We start from the raw sequence: 19,334 nt of genomic DNA, 5'->3' as shown, positions 1-19,334 counted from the left end.
TCAATAAATTCAATCCCTGCCCTATGCAATGTTACAAGTGTTATGAATTTGGACATGTTAATATGATATGCAGATGGGTCGAAGCCCGATGATAAGGTTTAATTGTCCCACTACCCGTAATATCCATGGCCGAACCTGATGAAGGAGCAAAGGATACAGCATTCTTACATCCCATGACTCATGGAAATACAGATGGGTTATGATCCGATGAGAAGGTTTAATCGTGAAGAATAACCATAGGCAAAATATGATTAAAGAACTTCCTAATTACAAGTGATTAAAACACTACTCATAATGGTGCGCTTACCCGATAAGCACTTTTACTCCCAAGGAAAGGAAACGAAGAAGAAAGGAAGAAAGGCCAGACATTCGACTCTCTTACAAACAAGAATTAAGATATAACTGACAACTGTGAAGCAAAGCTAGATGTCCTGCAGGAGTTAGTCCTCTACACAAACTGTTAAATGGGTACCATGGGTACCATAGAAAATGTATCTAAAGGGCCATGGTTGCAATCCCTAAGGTAGAGTGTAAAGGTCACCTGTCTTTTCCACACCCCTGCTCTCAGTACCTGTGCTACTGAATGGTTCTTACAGAAAACAATTGTTGTCGCAATACCACGCATATCATGTGCTTTGGTATGGATTACATTAGAAGTCTTGCTCTCATGATTGTCTCACATAAACAGAATTATTATCGTAATCTTGGTTACCCTTTTGTTCATATGACCTGTAAAGACAAATAGATTGAGAGTTGCAGGGCAACAGTAACTAGTACATATTAAGTAGAGGCAAGCTGTTCGTACTGGACATAATAGCAGACTGTCCATATCGTCAATTACATCCTTAATTGAGGAAATGTAAGAATTAAATCAATGATCATTCACATCTGGATTCTTGGTCATTGCTACAAATTAAGATACCCATGCAAATACAGTTCTCTCTACCCTTTGGAGTGTGATACAAGAAAGAGAGATCATTAAGTTCACTCATCCTCTTTGAAGATGCTAGGGCGAGGAGGAAGATTGTTTAAAGATTGTGGTCTCTGTTTGAGGCCTTACGCAGAAGTTGATATGGTGCCATTTTTAAGGACCATAAAACCTTGATAATTCTCCAAGTCGGGGGTCTGATTTCCTATGGCAGACAGAAATGTTCAAAGTTGAAAATTTCTATGAAGAGTAGAGGGCAATAACCATTAGTTTAAAGGCCTGGCTCAAGGCTGAGCAGTAGCCTTTCACCACTGTGACTGAAAGAAGTTTCTTCTGCAGGTAAAGTAAAAAGTCTGCTACCAGCGGAATAATGGCCTTGAGTGGAGCAGTGTCCTATTGACACCAATCACAAAAGAGGGACCACTTTGCCTGGTAGACCGCTTTGGAAAACTTGTGAATATATCATGATGGTTGCTTCACAGATGGTCTAGAAAAGCCCTTCTTTTTGGAGGAGATGCTTGACTATCTCCAGCTGTGAAGAGATAGGTACTCACTTACTATGTGGAACTTTTTTACACGTGGTTGTTGGAGAAAGGGTGGCCGATTTGGGAGTTCTCTTGGCTCCTATTCAAGCATTATCTTGAAGGTCTTGGTTCCACTCCACTTGAGCCCACCTTGGTGCCACTAGCATTTCACTGAGGTCTTGAAATTCTAATTTTTAGGACAGACAAGTGTTTCCCCAGGGCATGAGACAGAAATTAAACGTATTAGCATAAGATGGAGAGCTTTTGGTAAACAAAATTAGATTAGGAAAATTAAAATGACACTTTCTCTAAAAAGAAGTCTAATTATTATTATTATTATTATTATTATCATTATTATTATTATTACAAACTAAGCTATAACCCTAGTTGGAAAAACAAGATGCTTTATGCTAAAGGGCTCAGGCTGGGAAAAATAGCCCAGTGAGGAAAGGAAACAAGGAAATAATGCAACAAGAGACGTAATATACAATTAGAATAAAATATACTAAGAATAGTAACATTACATTAGATCTTTAATAAACAATAAAAAATTCAAAAACACCAAGAGGAAGAGAAATAAGATAGAACAGCGTGCCCGAGTGTACCCTCAAGCAAGAAAACTATAATCCAAGACAGTGGATGGCCATGGTACAGAGGCTATGACACTATCCAAGACTAGAGAACAATGGTTTGCTTTTGGAGTCTCCTCCTAGAAGAGCTGCTTAACATAACTAAGGTCTCTCTTCTACCCTTACCAAGAGGAGAGTAGCCACTGAACAATTACATTGCAGTAGTTAATCCCTTGAGCAAAGAAGAATAGTTTGGTAATCTCAGTATTGTCAGGTGTATGAGGACAAAGGAAATGTGGAAAGAATAGGCAAGGCTATTCTTGCATGCATAGGCAAAGACAATATGTGCCATAACCACAGAGGACCCAATGTAGTATTGTCTGGCCAGTCAAATGACCCAATAACTCTCTAGCGGTAATATCTCAACAGGTGGCTGGTGGCCTTGCCAACCTACTACCCATATTACCTTACGCATTCAAAAGTTGGAGCCTTACTAAAAATTTAGAAAATAAGCTATTTACAACTCTAAAATCTATGATAATAATAATGTTAGGAATAACACTAAGAAGAAAAGAATCTTCTAAACATATCTAAGAAAAAGAAATGGACATGGGCAAGACATGTAATGAGAATGACTGATAATAGATGGACTTTTAAGAATAACAAGCTTGGTAACCAAAGATTGAAAAAAGAAACAAGGGAAGGAAGAGAAGACAATGGATTGACGAACTAAGAAAATTTGAGGGTATAGACTGACATAAAAAGATTATAAACAGACGGGAGTGGATGGACCTCCCTGAAGCCTTTGTCCTGCAGTGGACTAGTTAATTACGACTGATTTTATATATATATATATATATATATATATATATATATATATATATATATATATATATATATACACACATATGTATATATATAGATAGATAGATAGATAATTAGATATATATACATCCACACAAAATACAAGTGATTCATGTATGTGAATTATAACCAATACTAATCAGGTAATTATAAGAAAACTGTACCATAACATTAACCCACATAGATTAAGCTAAAGGTTGGCAAAAGTATGCAACCAGTGCCAACAACATATTAACTGAAAATTAGTCAATACTCACTCCATTAGCATTAAAACAAATAACACTAAAATGGTACTATAAGACAATGATAGAATCAAACTAATATATAATATCATAGCATGCAAATGTATTTGGCCATTGATGTACGAGCACTTTTAAACTTTCTCTTTAATAAATCTGCTCTAATTTTATATAGGGTCTTTCCCTAGGACTTTACATGGCAAACAGAATTGTAAAAAAATAAACCCTTTATATTACAAAATAATCTTATTGGTTAAGGCGATATACAGTCACTCAGCATGAATTTGCATCTGTGTACCGGAGCAAGAAAATGATTGTACTCACAGCAATAATTGTCCCCAACATCGGGCGCCTTTCGTTCCATTTGCTTGTTCCTTGGAGTTCTTTGTGAGAAAGACCTGTCCTCCTCTTCTTGATCATCATAAAGTGGTCTTGCTGGTCTCATTCTAATACCTGTGTTTCTTGGTCCATCAGAATAATTTCTGCCTCGTTTCTTTCCTATATTCCTCATACGATATATATGTCCAGGATGATCTGGTTGATTTTTAAAGGAGGATACATTTTTATCGTGATCCTCCATCATTTCAGAAGGATGCATGGTCCACTTCTTCCAAACGTTACCCTTATTACTGTCATCTTCAGAACTACTTTCAGAAGAAAGCTCAGGTTCTTGACGATAGACTCTCCATCTAGCCATCTCAGACTGATCTGTAAAATATTACATATTTTCATAAGGACTCGCTAATTCAACTAATAACCTTTATATAAAACTTATTATAATTATTATTACTAGCTAATCTACAGCCCTAGTTGGAAAAACAAGATGCTATAGGCACAAGTGAGAAAAAATATAGAAATAAATAAACTATATAAGTAATAAACCATTTAAATAAAATATTTTAAGAAACATTAACAACATTAAAACAGATATTTCATAATATATAAACTATAAAAACAATTATGTCAGCCTGTTCAATTTAAAAACATTTGCTGCAAGTTTGAACTTTTGAAGTTCTACTGATTCAACTACCGATTGGGAAGATCATTCCACACCTTGGTCCCACCGAGAATAAAACTTCTAGAATACAATGCAGTATTGAGCTTCATAATGGAGAAGGCTGGACTATTAAAATTAAAACTGCATATCTAGTATTACGACAAGGTTGGAACTGTCCGGGAAGATCTGAATGTTGAGGATGGTCAGAATTGTAAAAAAGAAAAAAAAAAAATCTTCTGCAACATGCATGATGAACTAGTGGAATGACGGTGCCAGAAAATCATATCTAAATCAGGAATAAGAAATTTGATATACTGTAAGGTCCTGTCCAACAAATTTATCGAAGAATCAGTAGGTGAAGACCAGACAGGAGAACAATACTCGAAACTAGGTAAAACGATAGAATTAAAACCCTTCTTCTTCAGAATAGATTAACCAACGAAAATCTTAAAAAGACTTTCCCAATTAGCCAATTTTTTGTTCAATTGAAGAACCCTTTATGTAAATCTTCAAATTCCACCATTCACCAAATGTAGCTCTGACAAAGAATCACATAGGAAAACTAAAAACAATATGTAGGCACCTGATACTGAATGGACAAATGTAAATGCTATCCTCATTTTATCCTGAAACCTAACAGGAGCTCAGCCAGTCTAGAGAAATGTCTCAATTTTAGAAACCACTAATACAGTATAAATCAATTGTGAGTGTGTGATTTTATATATTTATATATATATATATATATATATATATATATATATATATATATATATATATATATATATACATACATACATAAATCTTTACCTCACAATAGAATCAAACTATTCTCTACTTAACATGGAGGCAAAGTAGTTATCAATACTGGAAGCAGATGCTATAACTTGGAACAGACCTAAAGTGCTAGATGCATTTGGGAGAGCACAATATTCATCACAAATTACATCTTTACATGATTAGTAGGTACATTACCCATCACTGGAAGAGATCAGGGTTTAATCTCAGTAAGACGTACAATTTTATATCAACTGAACACGACATTGTGTTGATTTGCATCATGTATCAATTCATATGGGACAAATCGAATGAAATACTATCAATTGGGTCAGCAGGTCGAGATTGTCGTATATAACACAAGAGATCTCATCTGGTATGATGCAGTTTCCTTCCTTTCCTGAACCCTACCTGGCAATCAGTTTGTCTGGAGAGATTTTTTTTTATTTCTATGTAACTAACGCTATATATATTAATTATAAACCTAAAGGAACATGCCGAATTGCGTATATATATATATATATATATATATATATATATATATATATATATACATATATATATACAAATAACTTTAATCAAAGTAATATATGAATATTTATAAAGACCATATTAGGCCAAATAGAAAGACAGCTAGACTTCAATCAACCAAGAGAGCAGGCAGGCTTTAGAAGTGGGTATTCAACAATTGACCATATCCATGTTATTAACCAACTAATGGGAAAATCTTCTGAGTATGACAAACCACTGTGTATAAGATGTAGAGACTATGAAAAAGCTTTCGATTGTCAAAACCTAGGCAGTAATGAAAACCGTTTAAAAACAAGGGATAGAAAAACATTATGTAAGAACACTTGAAGAGATCTACACAGGAAGTACAGCCATCCTAAAACTACATAAGGGCAATGAGAAAATTCCGATTGAGAAAGGAGTGAGACAGGGAGGCCCAGTCTCTCCTAAATTATTCACAGCATACCTATAAGCTTTCAAGAAGTTTTAAGAATTAATATTAATGGAGAATACTTTAACAACTTAAGATTTGCAGTAATATAGTTGTGTTTAGTAAATCATGAGAGGAATTAATAATGATGATAGAAGATTTGAATAGAGAAAAGAGAAATGTAAAACTGAAAATGAATAGGAGTAAAATTAAGATAATGTTCAATGAAATTGCAGCGACAACAGATAAGGAGTTATGGACGAGCATCTAGAAATTGTCAATGAATATTCATACTTAGGACAGACAGTAAGTGCTCGCCCTGGACATGTGACCGAAAGTAAAAGAAGGATAAGCATGGGATGGAGAGTATTTGGTAAACAAATGAGATTATGAAAAGTAAAATGCAACTATCTTTAAAAAGAAAAGTATTTAATGAGCTGTACCTACCAGTATCAAACTATGCATCAGAAACTTGGAGCCTTTCTAAAGCCTTAGAACATAAGCTAGTTACAACTCAAAGAGCTATGGAATGAATAATGGCAAGAATAACATTTAGAGACAGGAAAAGATCAAAATGGATGCGAGACAACTAAAGTAAAGGATATTCTAACAACGTGCAAGAAATATAAATGGGCATGGGCAGGACATATGAGATTGACTGACAATAGATGGACATAAAGAATAAGAGAATGGGTCCTTAGAGATTATAAAAAATGGCAAAGGAAGGAAGAGAAGACGGTGGATTGACAAGCTAAGAAAGTTTACGGGTCTGGACTGGCACAGAAAAACCAGTGACAAACGCAAGTGGAAGGACATGTCTGAGGCCTTTGTTCTGCAGTGGACTAGTAACAACTGATGATGATGATGACGATGATTTTATAAGTATATGTATGTATGTATGTATGTACGTATGTATGTATGCATGTGTGTGTGTGTGTGTGTGTGTGTATATATATATATATATATATATATATATATATATATATATATATATATATATATATATATATATATATATATATATATATATATATATATATATATATAAAAAAATATAATATATATTATATATATATACCCTAAGAATTTTTCTCTAACTAAAAAATTCACTAAAGAAATTGTAATTCGTTTGTAATTTATATTACAGCCATAAATGCAGAAGGAAAACTATTGTAATATATTATCAGCATTAGAAAAAGATTCCAATCTTGTTTCTTTCTCTTTGTGGTTTTGAAACAGAGGTAAAAGTTTCAAGAATTTTATTATCATTTCGTCATAAGTTTTAATAATTGCTTTGATAAAATGTTACACCATGTTGAAAAATAATGAAATTACATATTTGATAACTTTCTCCTGTGTTATAAAAACGCCACGTTCTTTATATAAAACTTTTTAGAAGTAGGTATCATAACAAGATAACATGAGGTATTTTAAACTCTTTTCACAAAAAATTTCGTTAAGGAAATTAAATATCAATGACATACCGAAATGAAATTTCCTTTCAATATCAGATTGTTAAAGTCATTAACTCAATGTCAACATAGATTTTTTTTTTCAGACCACAAGGTGATTTACAAGAAATCAAAAATTTAGATTAGCAGAGTTGAATATAAAGTTATGCTATCTATAAAGAGCTTTTGTTTTAAAATGTCCTATTTCATTTCTTCTACAAACAAATCTTTGTATGCGGTTCAGTCAAGAGAAAGGGTCCTGTGAAGTGTAAACCTTTTTACCAGTATAAAAGAAATTATGACAAATTTGGAAGTAATTTGTCTTTTTTCTAACATACAAACTTTGAGATATTTAATAGGAATTATCTTTCAGCAGAGCTGGAATACTACAATTAAGACTTTAATGGGAGGTGGAAACCCACCCAACCACTAGTTAGTGGGAGGGTGGAGGAGGTATCAGGGGTAACCAGGTACCCCCAGTCACTCACTCACACAATGGTAATCTTTTCCTAATTTTGATTGCAATCAGGACTTTCGGGAGACAAGTGATGGGACAATTTGATTAAATACCTAAAGGTTTGAATGTTAACCTTTGCACCTCGCTAAAAGGAGACATTGTGTTATGTGCCCATAGCGATCTAAGAAGCCTGTGTGGTTGTTAAAAACTACCAATGAGACTCATACATAGACGGTCCCAGCATACACGCCACAGGGGGTATCGGGGAAGTGTACAATTTTATAAATATACTAGGTTACTTAAAAGAAATGGGTATTACCTGGAGATCAATGAGGCACGTATGCAAAGGACCCATGGTGCTGTTCCCCAAAGAGAGGGGAAGATGAAGGAAAAGAAAAGAGCCAGTCATTCTTAATATTCAGAGACTAATCCTGGGTAACCAATGACTTCAATTATCTGCTACTTGTCCAACAATGAGCCTAATGTATTTTGACCACTTATTGGGCAGCCACCACAAGATCAATCGAAAAAGTATCCATTCTCCTATGGGTCACGTCTTGCAGGAAGTGGGCAATGAAAGTGGTATAACGTTTCCACACAATCCCTTGTAGTAGCTGCGTCACGGAGTAGTTGCATCTAAATGCCAGGGACATGCTTACACCCCTGACATAATGAGGTCTAGGTTGTTGAGTAGGAGCAGGATCAGGATTCAATGCAAATCCAGGCAGAACCAGTGTTCTTTGTGACCCTCCCTGTGCTGCGAAAAGACCTGGCACATGGGGACGAGATGGAGCAGTGCGTTCAAGATAATATCTCAAACTCCTCACTGGGCACAGTAACAGCTGATCTGGGTCATCGGTTACAGAGCGAACTCTCGTCATCCGGAAAGCCTTGAACCTAGGATCCGTGACCAATGGATTTTGAGTCTTAGCAGTAAAACTAGGAACGAAACCGAGTGTCGCCTCCCTCCATCCCTTTAAATGGGCGACATCGTAAGATAGACCACGAACTCTCATGATCCAGAAAGCTCCCAACCGAGGATTCGTGACCACTGGATTTTGAGTCTTAGCCATAAACTCAGGGACAAAGCCAAGTGTCACTTCCCTCCATCCCCTTGAATGAGCGACGTTGTAGGATAGCCCATGAAGCTCACAAACTCTCTTTGCTGAGGCTAAGGGGAGTAGGAACACAGTCTTCAAAGTGATATTGCGATTTGTTGCTTATCGTAATGGTTCATAGGGAGGGGGGCCTTCAAGGACCGACGCACCCGAACCACATTCCAAGGAGGTGGTCTAACTTCCAAATGGCGGAGAGTGATCTCGTAGCTTCCTATGAGGGGAGACAATTCCAATGAAAAAGAAAGGTCAATTCCTTTCAGTCTATAGGCTATGCTTAAGGCTGAGTGGGAGCTTTTTACTGCCAAGACCAAGAGAAGTTTTTCCTCCCGAAGGTAAACAAGCAACTCCGCTATTTTCGGAAGATTGGCATTGAGGGGAGAGATACCCATTCAATGACACCAGCCATGGAAGGCTGTCCATTTTGCCTGGCAGATTGTAGTGGAGTATTTTCAGAGGTATTCAGACATCCTTTTTACAACTATGCAAAAAGCCTCTCTGAGAGAGGAGATGCTGGATAGCTTCCAAGTGTGAAGACGTGCAGAAGCTACTGCCATGTGGAAGATCTTTCCGTGTGGTTGTTTAAGTAGAATTGGTAATGGAGGGAGTTCCCTCGGTGGCTCTATCAGGAGCTGCAGAAGGTCCAGAAACCACTGTGCGTGATGCCACAGCAGAGCTCATAGGTTGATGGCTGCCTGATCTTAAGCCTCCTTCTCATTAGACAGAACAGGGTGAAATGCACATACATATATGTTGTCCCACCGTTGTCGGAATGCATCTTGCAAGAGAGCTCGATGGTCTGGGACTGGGGAGCAGTAAAACTGAAGCCTTAAGCTCAGGGATGTTGCGAACAGGTCCACAGTCAGGGAACTACACAAAGTCAGGACTTTGTTGGCTATCAGCTGATTCAAATACCATTCCAAGCCCTCTATCCGAGTCGCTCTGCTCAGATTATCGGCGAGCAAATTCCTTTCGTCTGGAATGAAGCATGCTGATAGGGACACCAAATGTTCTTCTGACCATCGTAGTCTCTCTATTGCTAAATGGCATAGGAGCTGCAAACAGGTACTGTCTTGTTTGTTTTTGTAAGCCACTGCTGTGGTGTTGTCGCTCATCAAGACCATAGAGTGACCTGTAAGGAGTTGTTGGAGGATCCTGAGGGCTAGAAAGGCAGCTCTCATTTCTAGGAGATTCATGTGCTGGTACCTCAGATCAAAGCCCAGAGGCCATGTGATGCAGCTCGTGGAACCCCTCCCCCCTTCTTTTGATGCATCTGTATAGAGCATCAATTTCGGGGGGAGGGACGGAGGTTCTACTCTGTCATCCACCACTTAAGATCAGTCCTCTGATCTCGATCCATGTGAACGAGACTATCTGAGGAGCTGGCTCCACTTGGGATTTCAGCTGCCACTGAAAAGATTGAACCCTGAGGTGACCGTTGGGCACTATACAGAGCATGGATGCTAGGTGACCTAGAAGACACATCCACTGTTGAGCTGGAAGCTCTTCTTATCTGAGGAAAGGACTTGCCATTTCCCTCAGCCTATGCACTCTGTTGTCTGATGGAAATATTTTCTGAAAATTGGTGTCCATTATCATACCCAGGTATACCAGTCTTTCTAAGGGTTGCAGAGATGACATCTCGAAGTTTATCATGATCCCAGATCCTGGCAAAACTCTACCACTCTCGATGGCAAAAAAGGGTCATCACCGAGTCTGCTAGAATCAGTCAATCGTCAAGTTCCCAAAGAGGACGAATGCAGATTCTGTGAGCCCCAGATGACAATAAGGTGAACACTCTAGTGAAAACCTGAGATGCAGTCGAGAGAGCGACGCACAGCACTTTGAACTGACATTGGCTGTGTTTGCGCATTATTCGAAGATACTTTCTTGAAGACGGATGAATTGGAATCTGGAAGTATGAGTCTTTGAGATACAGGGTGCGCATGAAGTCCTGAGGCCTTACTGCCTGAATGCCCGTGTTTGCCATCTCTATATTGACCAGAGTTTGTAGAACAAACCTGTTCAAGACCGAGAGGTCGATGACTGGTCTCCAGACTGAAGACGCCTTCTTGACAAGAAAGAGTCGACTGTAGAAGCTTGGGGTACCATTGAGGACTTCTTGGAGAGTGTCCTTCTCCAACATGGTCTGATATCGTCAGGCCGGCTCTTTTGCGGATCCCTTCGCACAGAAGCACGATAGAACTGGATACCGAGTCAGTGGAGGGAGAAATAGAGTGACCGGGACACGATACCCTACACAGATCACTAAGATTGTTCAGGGATCTGCCTTGAGCTGCATCCACCTCTGCAGCGTCATTGCAAGCATCCCCCCACTGGTGGGCTGGTGAGAGGAATGCCTCTCATAAAGGGAGTGGCTGCTTCTTTGGAAGTGGAGGAGCCCTCCCATAAGACCTGTTGTCATGGCCCTTTGGAGGGAATCATTGGACGATTTCTTCCAACATTCAGCCGACCTCTCCCTCTTGATATCTTATGGGCTTAAGAAGGGCCTTTCTGGAAAGCAGTTGTTATGCCTGGACACCTCAGCTCTAGGAACCTGTCTATGAAACTTGTCAATCAAAGCATCCCGTCTCTTGAGGATCGCATTTGCCCACAGGTTTACTACGTAGTGGGAAAAGAAAACCAAGGTCCGAGGGCCAGACAAGAGAAAGGTTTCCATAGAATTTCTTGTACTTTCCTAGCATCAGTTCCCAATCCGTACACGGTGGCCTACTAAGCCCAACCATAAATCTAGCCATGAAGCAGCCGGCATGGCATACTTTGAGACATTTCCATGTTAATGAGCTCAGAGGCCGAGAAGGTGCCTGAGAGCCCAGAAAGCCTTTCAATGGGGATACCACTCGACAGAGACTCCAGAGAGGGATCCAATGATAAGGCCGGGACAGGTTCGTCTTCAACTTCGTAATGCCTCCTCTGTTGGATGAAGGAAGGTGGAAGGAGACGTGATGATAGCCTAGCCTAACCTTACGTATACCATATTCAGCAGAGCACTTGCACGTTAATCTTAAATCGTGTATAACGAAGTGCTAATTGAAGTTGATCTGGAAAGTGTAGCGGCAGTCTCGTTCATGTTGCAGAGGTAAAAAATGTAAAAGACATTTATTGTCTAAGTTTAATTTTCTAATACGATACTAATTATCATCATATCTAATCATACCATTGTTCAACCCCTTCAGGTGCTATATCATTTGCTGTTCTAGAACCATGTACAAATAGGTGGAAAGATATGAATGCTTTGATTTATTATTTCGATTGCCTCCCCGCAGGAACATTCAGCACCATTTGTGCAGCCCCATCTTTGAAAGTTATCCCCTTTCCTACCAACTTCTTCCTCTATTCAGGGTGACCCATCTCCATCTGCCGAGTGAGATTCAACAGGGTAGGTCTTCAATAACTTTAGGGAAGGCATTGTTAGTGGTCTGACTATAGCTCACTTTCCATCTATGTAGTCTGTAATTTGACTTGGTCTGAGGTCTTTAGCTCTTTCATGAATATTACATACATTATCATTCGAAACAGGTAAGGGTTATATCAGTTATCAAAGTCCTCGTTTATTCTAACACACAGTTGTTCTTTTTGATCCGGTTAAAGGGACATGCAGTTTGGTCAACTGCATAACCTAGGTGAGTAGTACAAATTGAATTCAATGAATGTTCTGATTAAAAAAAAAAATCATTTAAGTATATATTAGGATGTGTCTACAGTAAAAGTAAGCTTATGCTTAAAAAGTGGTTTCAGAGTTTATAACGGGATTATAAAATGTTAAATTTTCATATGAAAAATATGTTTATAAAATGAAAAATAAATATACCGTCGATTTTGGTATCTACTTCGCAATTTTCCATGCTATTGAGGGGGATCCTTAAGAGGAACACCAGTGACAGACAAAGGCTTGCCGTTTTAGAGAAACCGGTTAATTCTACATTGTACTGCTGTCATAACTTTCCCAGTGTTCAAATTCTTAAAGTATAAAGTTATGGCCATATCTCTCGCATAATGTAATCTGACATTAAATTTACTGTAGGTAGAGAAGAACCTTAAATAGAATGAACTTGAACTTTTAGACCTTTAATAGGGGCAATGCAGTTTCAGACATTGCCTATTAGGAATAAGTATCAGTACAACCAATTATGTATTGTACCTTTAATTCTAGCAGCTTCTGTATATAAGATATACCTGATAAGTCTTAAACTTGTATCATTTGATTCCCAGTGGATTACATCAGCTAAAAATGGAAAGGTGCAACTCCTAAGAAGATTCCTTGCATTAGTTTATTATTTTCTTCTTACCCAGAGTCAGAAGAAAAAAAGTTGATTTAAAATTGCTGCCTCAAGATTCAAAACACCAGTTTAATAATGCTTGAAAAAACTTAAGGAGACAAATTAATGACACCATTTAAAGGATTTTGACTGGTAATTTCTTCGACCTTGATTTCTGTTAAAGGCTCATATGCCAGTCTTCTTAGAAAACATAATCAACACATTTTTCAGATAATGCTATTATATGAAAATGAGTCCTTAATTAAGAAGGCTTTAAATACAATACCCATACTATAACATCTTCAGTAGATAAGTCTAACCAAACATGTTTTGAAAAAAAAAATGAACTTGGTATATACACCTTGGTAACAACTGTCTATATTTTAAGACTAATTGCAGGAATTGACAAGTAAACTTGACAAGGGTTTCAAAGGAAGTTGAAAATCTTTTGGCTATGAATATCTCTAGTTATCTCCTATTAACTATGTTTTGAAAACAAAACTAGTTGCTTAGTGGCATTTTTTAACCCTGATTGCTAAAATTGTTAAGTAAGAACTTCACAAAATGTAACCAAGTTACTTGAATATCTTATAGACATGAATCTACTCAATATTGGTAAACGCTCACGGTTTCAAAGTCAAAATATAAGAATGCGGGGTACTCGTATATGTAAGTTAACAGATAGGGGAACCTTGTCTCAAGAAGGGAGGAGGTGGAACCAATCAAAACAGCTAAGAACATGCAAGTGATAGGGAGGAGGCATCTGGGACATTAGTGGTGAGGATGGACATGGGTGGGGTTGGACTGAGAGAAGAGTGAATGAATTATTGGTAATTATCTGGCATCATAAAATCAAAAGATGTTGACTGGAGTATGGTTATAAAAGAATAATTAACTTCAGAGTAAAAATTCATAAATCAATAACTTAACTAGGAAATATCTAAAATTTGTATACCCTTTAAAAATGAGTGAGAAGGCTATCATACAATATGAACTTAAAAAATGCCACTAACATCAAATAAAATTTCTCTCAGATATCTTGGTGAGGATGTACATGCTTTCTTCATGATAAAAGTCAGATAGGAACCCTTCTTTGGTATCCACAAGACTGAGATATTCAATCCGTAAGTGCCTAGTATTCCGGGGAACCAAGCAATCATCACACAAGGATTGGCACCTGTCAGTCCCCAAGAACTCATGTGTTAAACATGTCTGCCAAATTCTAGGGCTACAGTGGCCAGTTTCCAACTTCTAGGCATATTACTATATTTCCATGAACGTATAGCATTTGTAATCTCCATTATCTCATACTTTACTACAGAATTCAAGCAATGTTGCCAAAAATCAATAAGATATTTTTTGATGAAACAAAAGTCATTACTGTACATGTAAGTATATAACTTCCAAGATGTTATTTTTCTGCTGCCTCATATGCTAATTTGTCCGCCACTTCACTTCCCGGCACAACCACACTTGCTCCAACCCAGTAAAATTTTAATTCCTTGCATGCAGGGCTACAAATATACAGCTATGTAATTTTTTTTTTCAAATTAAAGTGCTAGTTGGATTAAAAACTTTCAATGCCCTATAGTGCACTTTTTGCATCACTACAAATAGTAAAATTATTATTTCATAATTGCTATTTTTTTCAATAGCAGTCGGAATATCATTCAGCTCGGCTGTAAAGGTATATGATGCTACAGACAGTGTACATTTTCAATTGAAACGAGCATTGTTCACCTGAAATCCAATGCCAGCACTAGATTTTGAGCTCTATGTGAATATAAATCAAGTATCTCTCATTCAGCTCCGCTGTAAAGTAGATGATGCTAAAGACAGTGTACATTTACAACTGAAACGAACATTGTTCACCTAAAATCCAATGCCAGCACTAGATTTTGAGCTCTATGTGAATATAAATCATGTATCTCTATGCTGTTCCGTATGTTTCAAAAAATGTAGATTGCATTTCTTCATTTACCTTGTTGCCTTTAAAACCAATAAAATATTTACACAGGGAGGTCTCTGGAAGTTTCCAGGGAGGGATGACTGATAACCTAAAAGTTGGAACACCACTCCTGGAAAAATCTCTATGATGTTCTGTATGATCCAAAAAGGTAGAGTGCATTTATTCATTTACCTTGTTGCCTTTAAAGCCAATAAAATTTTTACATAGAGACGTCTCTGGAAGTTGGGAGGGATGACTGATAACCTATAAGTTAGTACACCACTCCTGGAAAAATTTAGGCTATTTAGCAGTTGTTTCACTCTGAACCCATAAGGATTTGAGGATGTAGAGGCTCATTTCGGGATGTAGAACGAGCCTCATAGTACAGAAAATATTATTTTTATTAGCACACTAAAATGACAGTGAACTAAGAAGCCTCTGTAACCTATACCAATGTCTAATCATAGTAGACTGGTGATAGTCCAGAGACCACTCGCCTGTATCAACTGAAAGACTAGGGATGTAGGATGACCTAAAAGCATTCTCTGGTAGGGGAAAACAGAGAATATATTTCACATCCATATATCAATTTGGATAAAATAAGGGCTTTATACAGTCTTAGGAGAGTCTGGCAATCTGTTCCACAAAATATATGGGCTAATACTTTAAAAAGAATTAAAATTTATACATTTTTAATTTTAGCTTAGAAATTGCATTTCTTCAACACAGGGAATATGTTGCTTTTCATTTGTATAACTGGGTCTTAGTGTACACTAAGAATACAACAGAAATGAATGACAAGTTTACTTGTATAAAACTTGAAGCCATTCAAATCTGCACCCCTCAAAATTCAATTGGAAGTGAGTTGAAAGTCTTTCAACTGTTGCAATTCTTGTTCCTACAAATAAAACAGAAAGGTCATCCATGAATATGTAGAAAATGGCACCTGGAATCACAGAATAAATATCGCTTATTGCTAGCGCAAATAAAGTAACGTTAAGCACGCTGCCCTGTGGGACTCCGCCTTCTTGATATTGTATGGCAAACAAAACATTACCTATTCTAATATGAAAGAACAGCCGTGTTAAAAAGGTCTGAACGAACAAAGGCAACTCGTCTCTCAGACCAAACTCCTGGACAGACTTAAGGATACAATACCTCCATGGTGTGGATGTTTTCATCAGATTAAAGAATATTGTCACATGATGTTGCCTGGAAGCAATGGACTCAAAGATAACTCTAGATGGACAAGTACATACATTGTGGAACGCATTTTTTTTAAACCCACACTACACTGGCGAAAAAGTACCCTTCTTTTCTAGTATCCATAGAAGCATTGCATTGACCCTCTTTTCCAAGATCTTACATAAACATGACAATGGAATTGGTCAGAAGATCGAAGGTAAAACTTTGTCGTTTCCAGATTTTAAAAAACTAAAATAAAGGCCAGTTCCCATACTGTTGGAAAACTATGGTCTCACCATATTGTTAATAATAATAATGATAAATAGTTTAGTATTATTACACACATTCTTTTTGGGCTTAAGCCACGTCGTCCTGATTGAAGTTCCTCATTGGCAGCTTCTACTTGGGATATTTCTGCAAGTGATATACCAGAGAAATTTTACCCTAGAGGTATCAACGGAGTTCTGACCTCAGGAGCGAATACCCTGAGAGATATCGTGTATAAATCAGGGACATGTTAATAACAGGTAAAGGCTATCATTCCCCAAATAGTTAACCTTGTCTCAAAGGATAAGCTAGAGGGTAGGATATGTGTGCAAGTGAGCCATTAAAACTCTCGATCTCAATATGCTACAACTAACACGTTTCCTGTTGATATGCTTTTATTGGTTTGTGGCTGGCATGCGGTAGGAGTCATTACACCATGTTACCAAATGGCTCAGTAATGCTTAGTTATTCAGTCATATCATTGTAGGAATGATTATGGGTATCTCACCTCACTTTTTTTGGTGTTTCTTGTGTGTTTTTTTTACCCTCATTTGCTTAGGCATTTTTAATCCTCCTTCTATAGACTTTAGTCTTTTCATCTTCTGGAGACAAAGATCTTCTCCACAGTAAGTGGGACTATGACATTGATTTCCTTTGCTCCTACTTTTTACAAACATATCGCTTGCACCATAGCTTGGTACCATAGTTACCAATGCTAAAGCAAGTATGATAATGTCTATAGGGTGTAAAGGGTTAACTCTCTCCTGGCCACAACTGAGAATGATAATTCTCTGGTAAACTTCCATCAGGACGACATAACTCCAGCCCAAAAGAGCCGATTTTGACATAGGAAAAATCTATTTTTGGGTGAGATAGCTGTGTCGTCTTGATGGCCCCCCTGTTACTTTTCCATCCTCTCCAAATTCTCAGTGTGGGACCTCACATCATGCGATGGCTGCTACTGGAATTGTTCAACAGGAAACTTGCTAGTTGTAGCACACTGAGATAGGGAGTTGTAATGGCTCACGTGCCCATGTATCCTACCCTCTACCTTATCCTTCGAGACAAGATTAGCTCTAGTCGAGGAAGGATAACCATGGCTTATTATTAACACGTACCTGACTTATACAAGATATCTCTCGGGATATTCGCTCCACAGGTCAGAACTGCGTTGATACCTCTAAGGTAAAATTTCTCTGGTATATCACTCGCAGAAATATCACAAGTAAAAGCTGCCTATGAGAAACTTCCATCAGGATGACATGGCTATCTCACCAAAAAATTGACTTTTCCTATGTCAAAATCTGTTTAATCATTACATTCTGTAAGAAATTTTGTCTTGGCCTGGGACTGTATCATTACACGATGATATGGCAGACTCAAACTTCCTGTGTAAATGGGAAAATGTATGTCTCTTCTTTAACTTATGTTAAGTTGAGCCTTTTCTTCTTTTTATCTATAAAGGTAGCCTGGAAAATCTTCCGATTTTGGTGATACTCTCAAATTGATTAGCTAGTGAATTACTTCCAAGGCTAAGTAATATATTTCTCCTTACTTTTTAAGAAAGGTGGAGAATTTCAAGTATATTTACCTGAATTTTTATGAACATTCCTCCATACAGCAGAAGTTGGGGTTATTTTATTCAATAAAGACACAAAAGATGACTATGACTGATGTTGAGCTGCTTTAATTGCTTGCCGAAATTGAGCTCTGCATTCTTTTTAAAAAACGATATTTTCTTTTCAGTGTGATTTCCGTGGCACCTTGTTAATGTAATTCTTGTAGATATGTGTAATGCCTGAATTTCTAGTGACCAACAAGGGATTGGTTGTTGACGAAACAGACCTGTGGTTTTTGGAATGGGATGCACTTCAGCTGTTTGAAGAGTTCAATTTAGTAAATCAATGGCATCAAAATTTTGTAATTAGTTTGCATTACTTTATAGTGTATTCAGTTCTTAAATATTTGCCCTACAACTCTGTTTGAAAGCTTTTTGAGGGAATCTATATACAGGTGGGCCATTGTAGTTATAATTACTATTGGTGCATTTACACTTTTTCTATACTAGTCATCCTATGTTCTCCGGTGAAAGTCGACTAGACAATTAGAACATGCTATTGAAATATAATGCATGACAAAGTACCTGTCTGGATATGGAAGTGAGTAGGCTTACCTTTATTTAGAAATCCCATATCTTCATTTTCTATTAGTGATGCTAACAGATTGGCCTTTGAGTTTGCTAAAACATCTCTCCATAATGGAGGTCTGCTGTTCATATCCAGAAGACATAGTTGAGGGGGTTGTTATAACACCTCAGCCACAAAATTGATCGGAAATAATGTCATTGGGAGGTATATATAGTGAGCATGTGGTATATCTCCTATTCATATTTATTTGGACTGATTATAGGAATGTTGCAGCAAACATACACAAGACTTCTGCCTTGACTTCTCTGAGGTTTACATTGTGTTCTGTAATTGGGTATGGAGAAAAAAATATCATCATTGTTTCTTGTGGACATGCAACTACAGGTGAATGGTCATGAATTAGGAGCTTCAACTCTTCACACTTGGCCCCCAAACCTTGACAGTTCCACAGTAAGATTGAAGAGAAAATATGTTTGTTTTTCTTTTTGAAAATGCTTTGTTGAAGTCTTCCTATTAGGGATGCCCTTGTAAGTGTTCCTTTCAAAGCTTTTTGAATTGACGGGTCTCTGATACTCTTCATGATAGTAGGTCTTACCCAGCTTGGTTTGAAATTTTTTCTCTATGAGGTGGTTAAGCATTTGATTCAGAA

General features: G+C 37.4%; 1 protein-coding gene across 2 annotated transcripts in view; it reads right to left on the bottom strand.

Annotated features, from left to right (window-relative positions):
* Positions 1-19,334, bottom strand: part of LOC137627715 (protein mono-ADP-ribosyltransferase PARP12-like) — a 289,451-nt gene that overhangs the window by 228,309 nt on the left and 41,808 nt on the right. For both annotated transcript variants that reach the window (XM_068358969.1, XM_068358970.1), the window contains exon 2: positions 3,449-3,832. In XM_068358969.1, the coding sequence (XP_068215070.1) occupies positions 3,449-3,832 (384 nt within the window). The remainder of the gene's footprint in view (positions 1-3,448; positions 3,833-19,334) is intronic.

Source organism: Palaemon carinicauda, chromosome 35, assembly GCF_036898095.1.
Source record: "Palaemon carinicauda isolate YSFRI2023 chromosome 35, ASM3689809v2, whole genome shotgun sequence".
In the NCBI taxonomy this organism is placed as follows: domain Eukaryota; kingdom Metazoa; phylum Arthropoda; class Malacostraca; order Decapoda; family Palaemonidae; genus Palaemon; species Palaemon carinicauda.
This window is presented reverse-complemented; position numbering and strand designations above follow the sequence as displayed.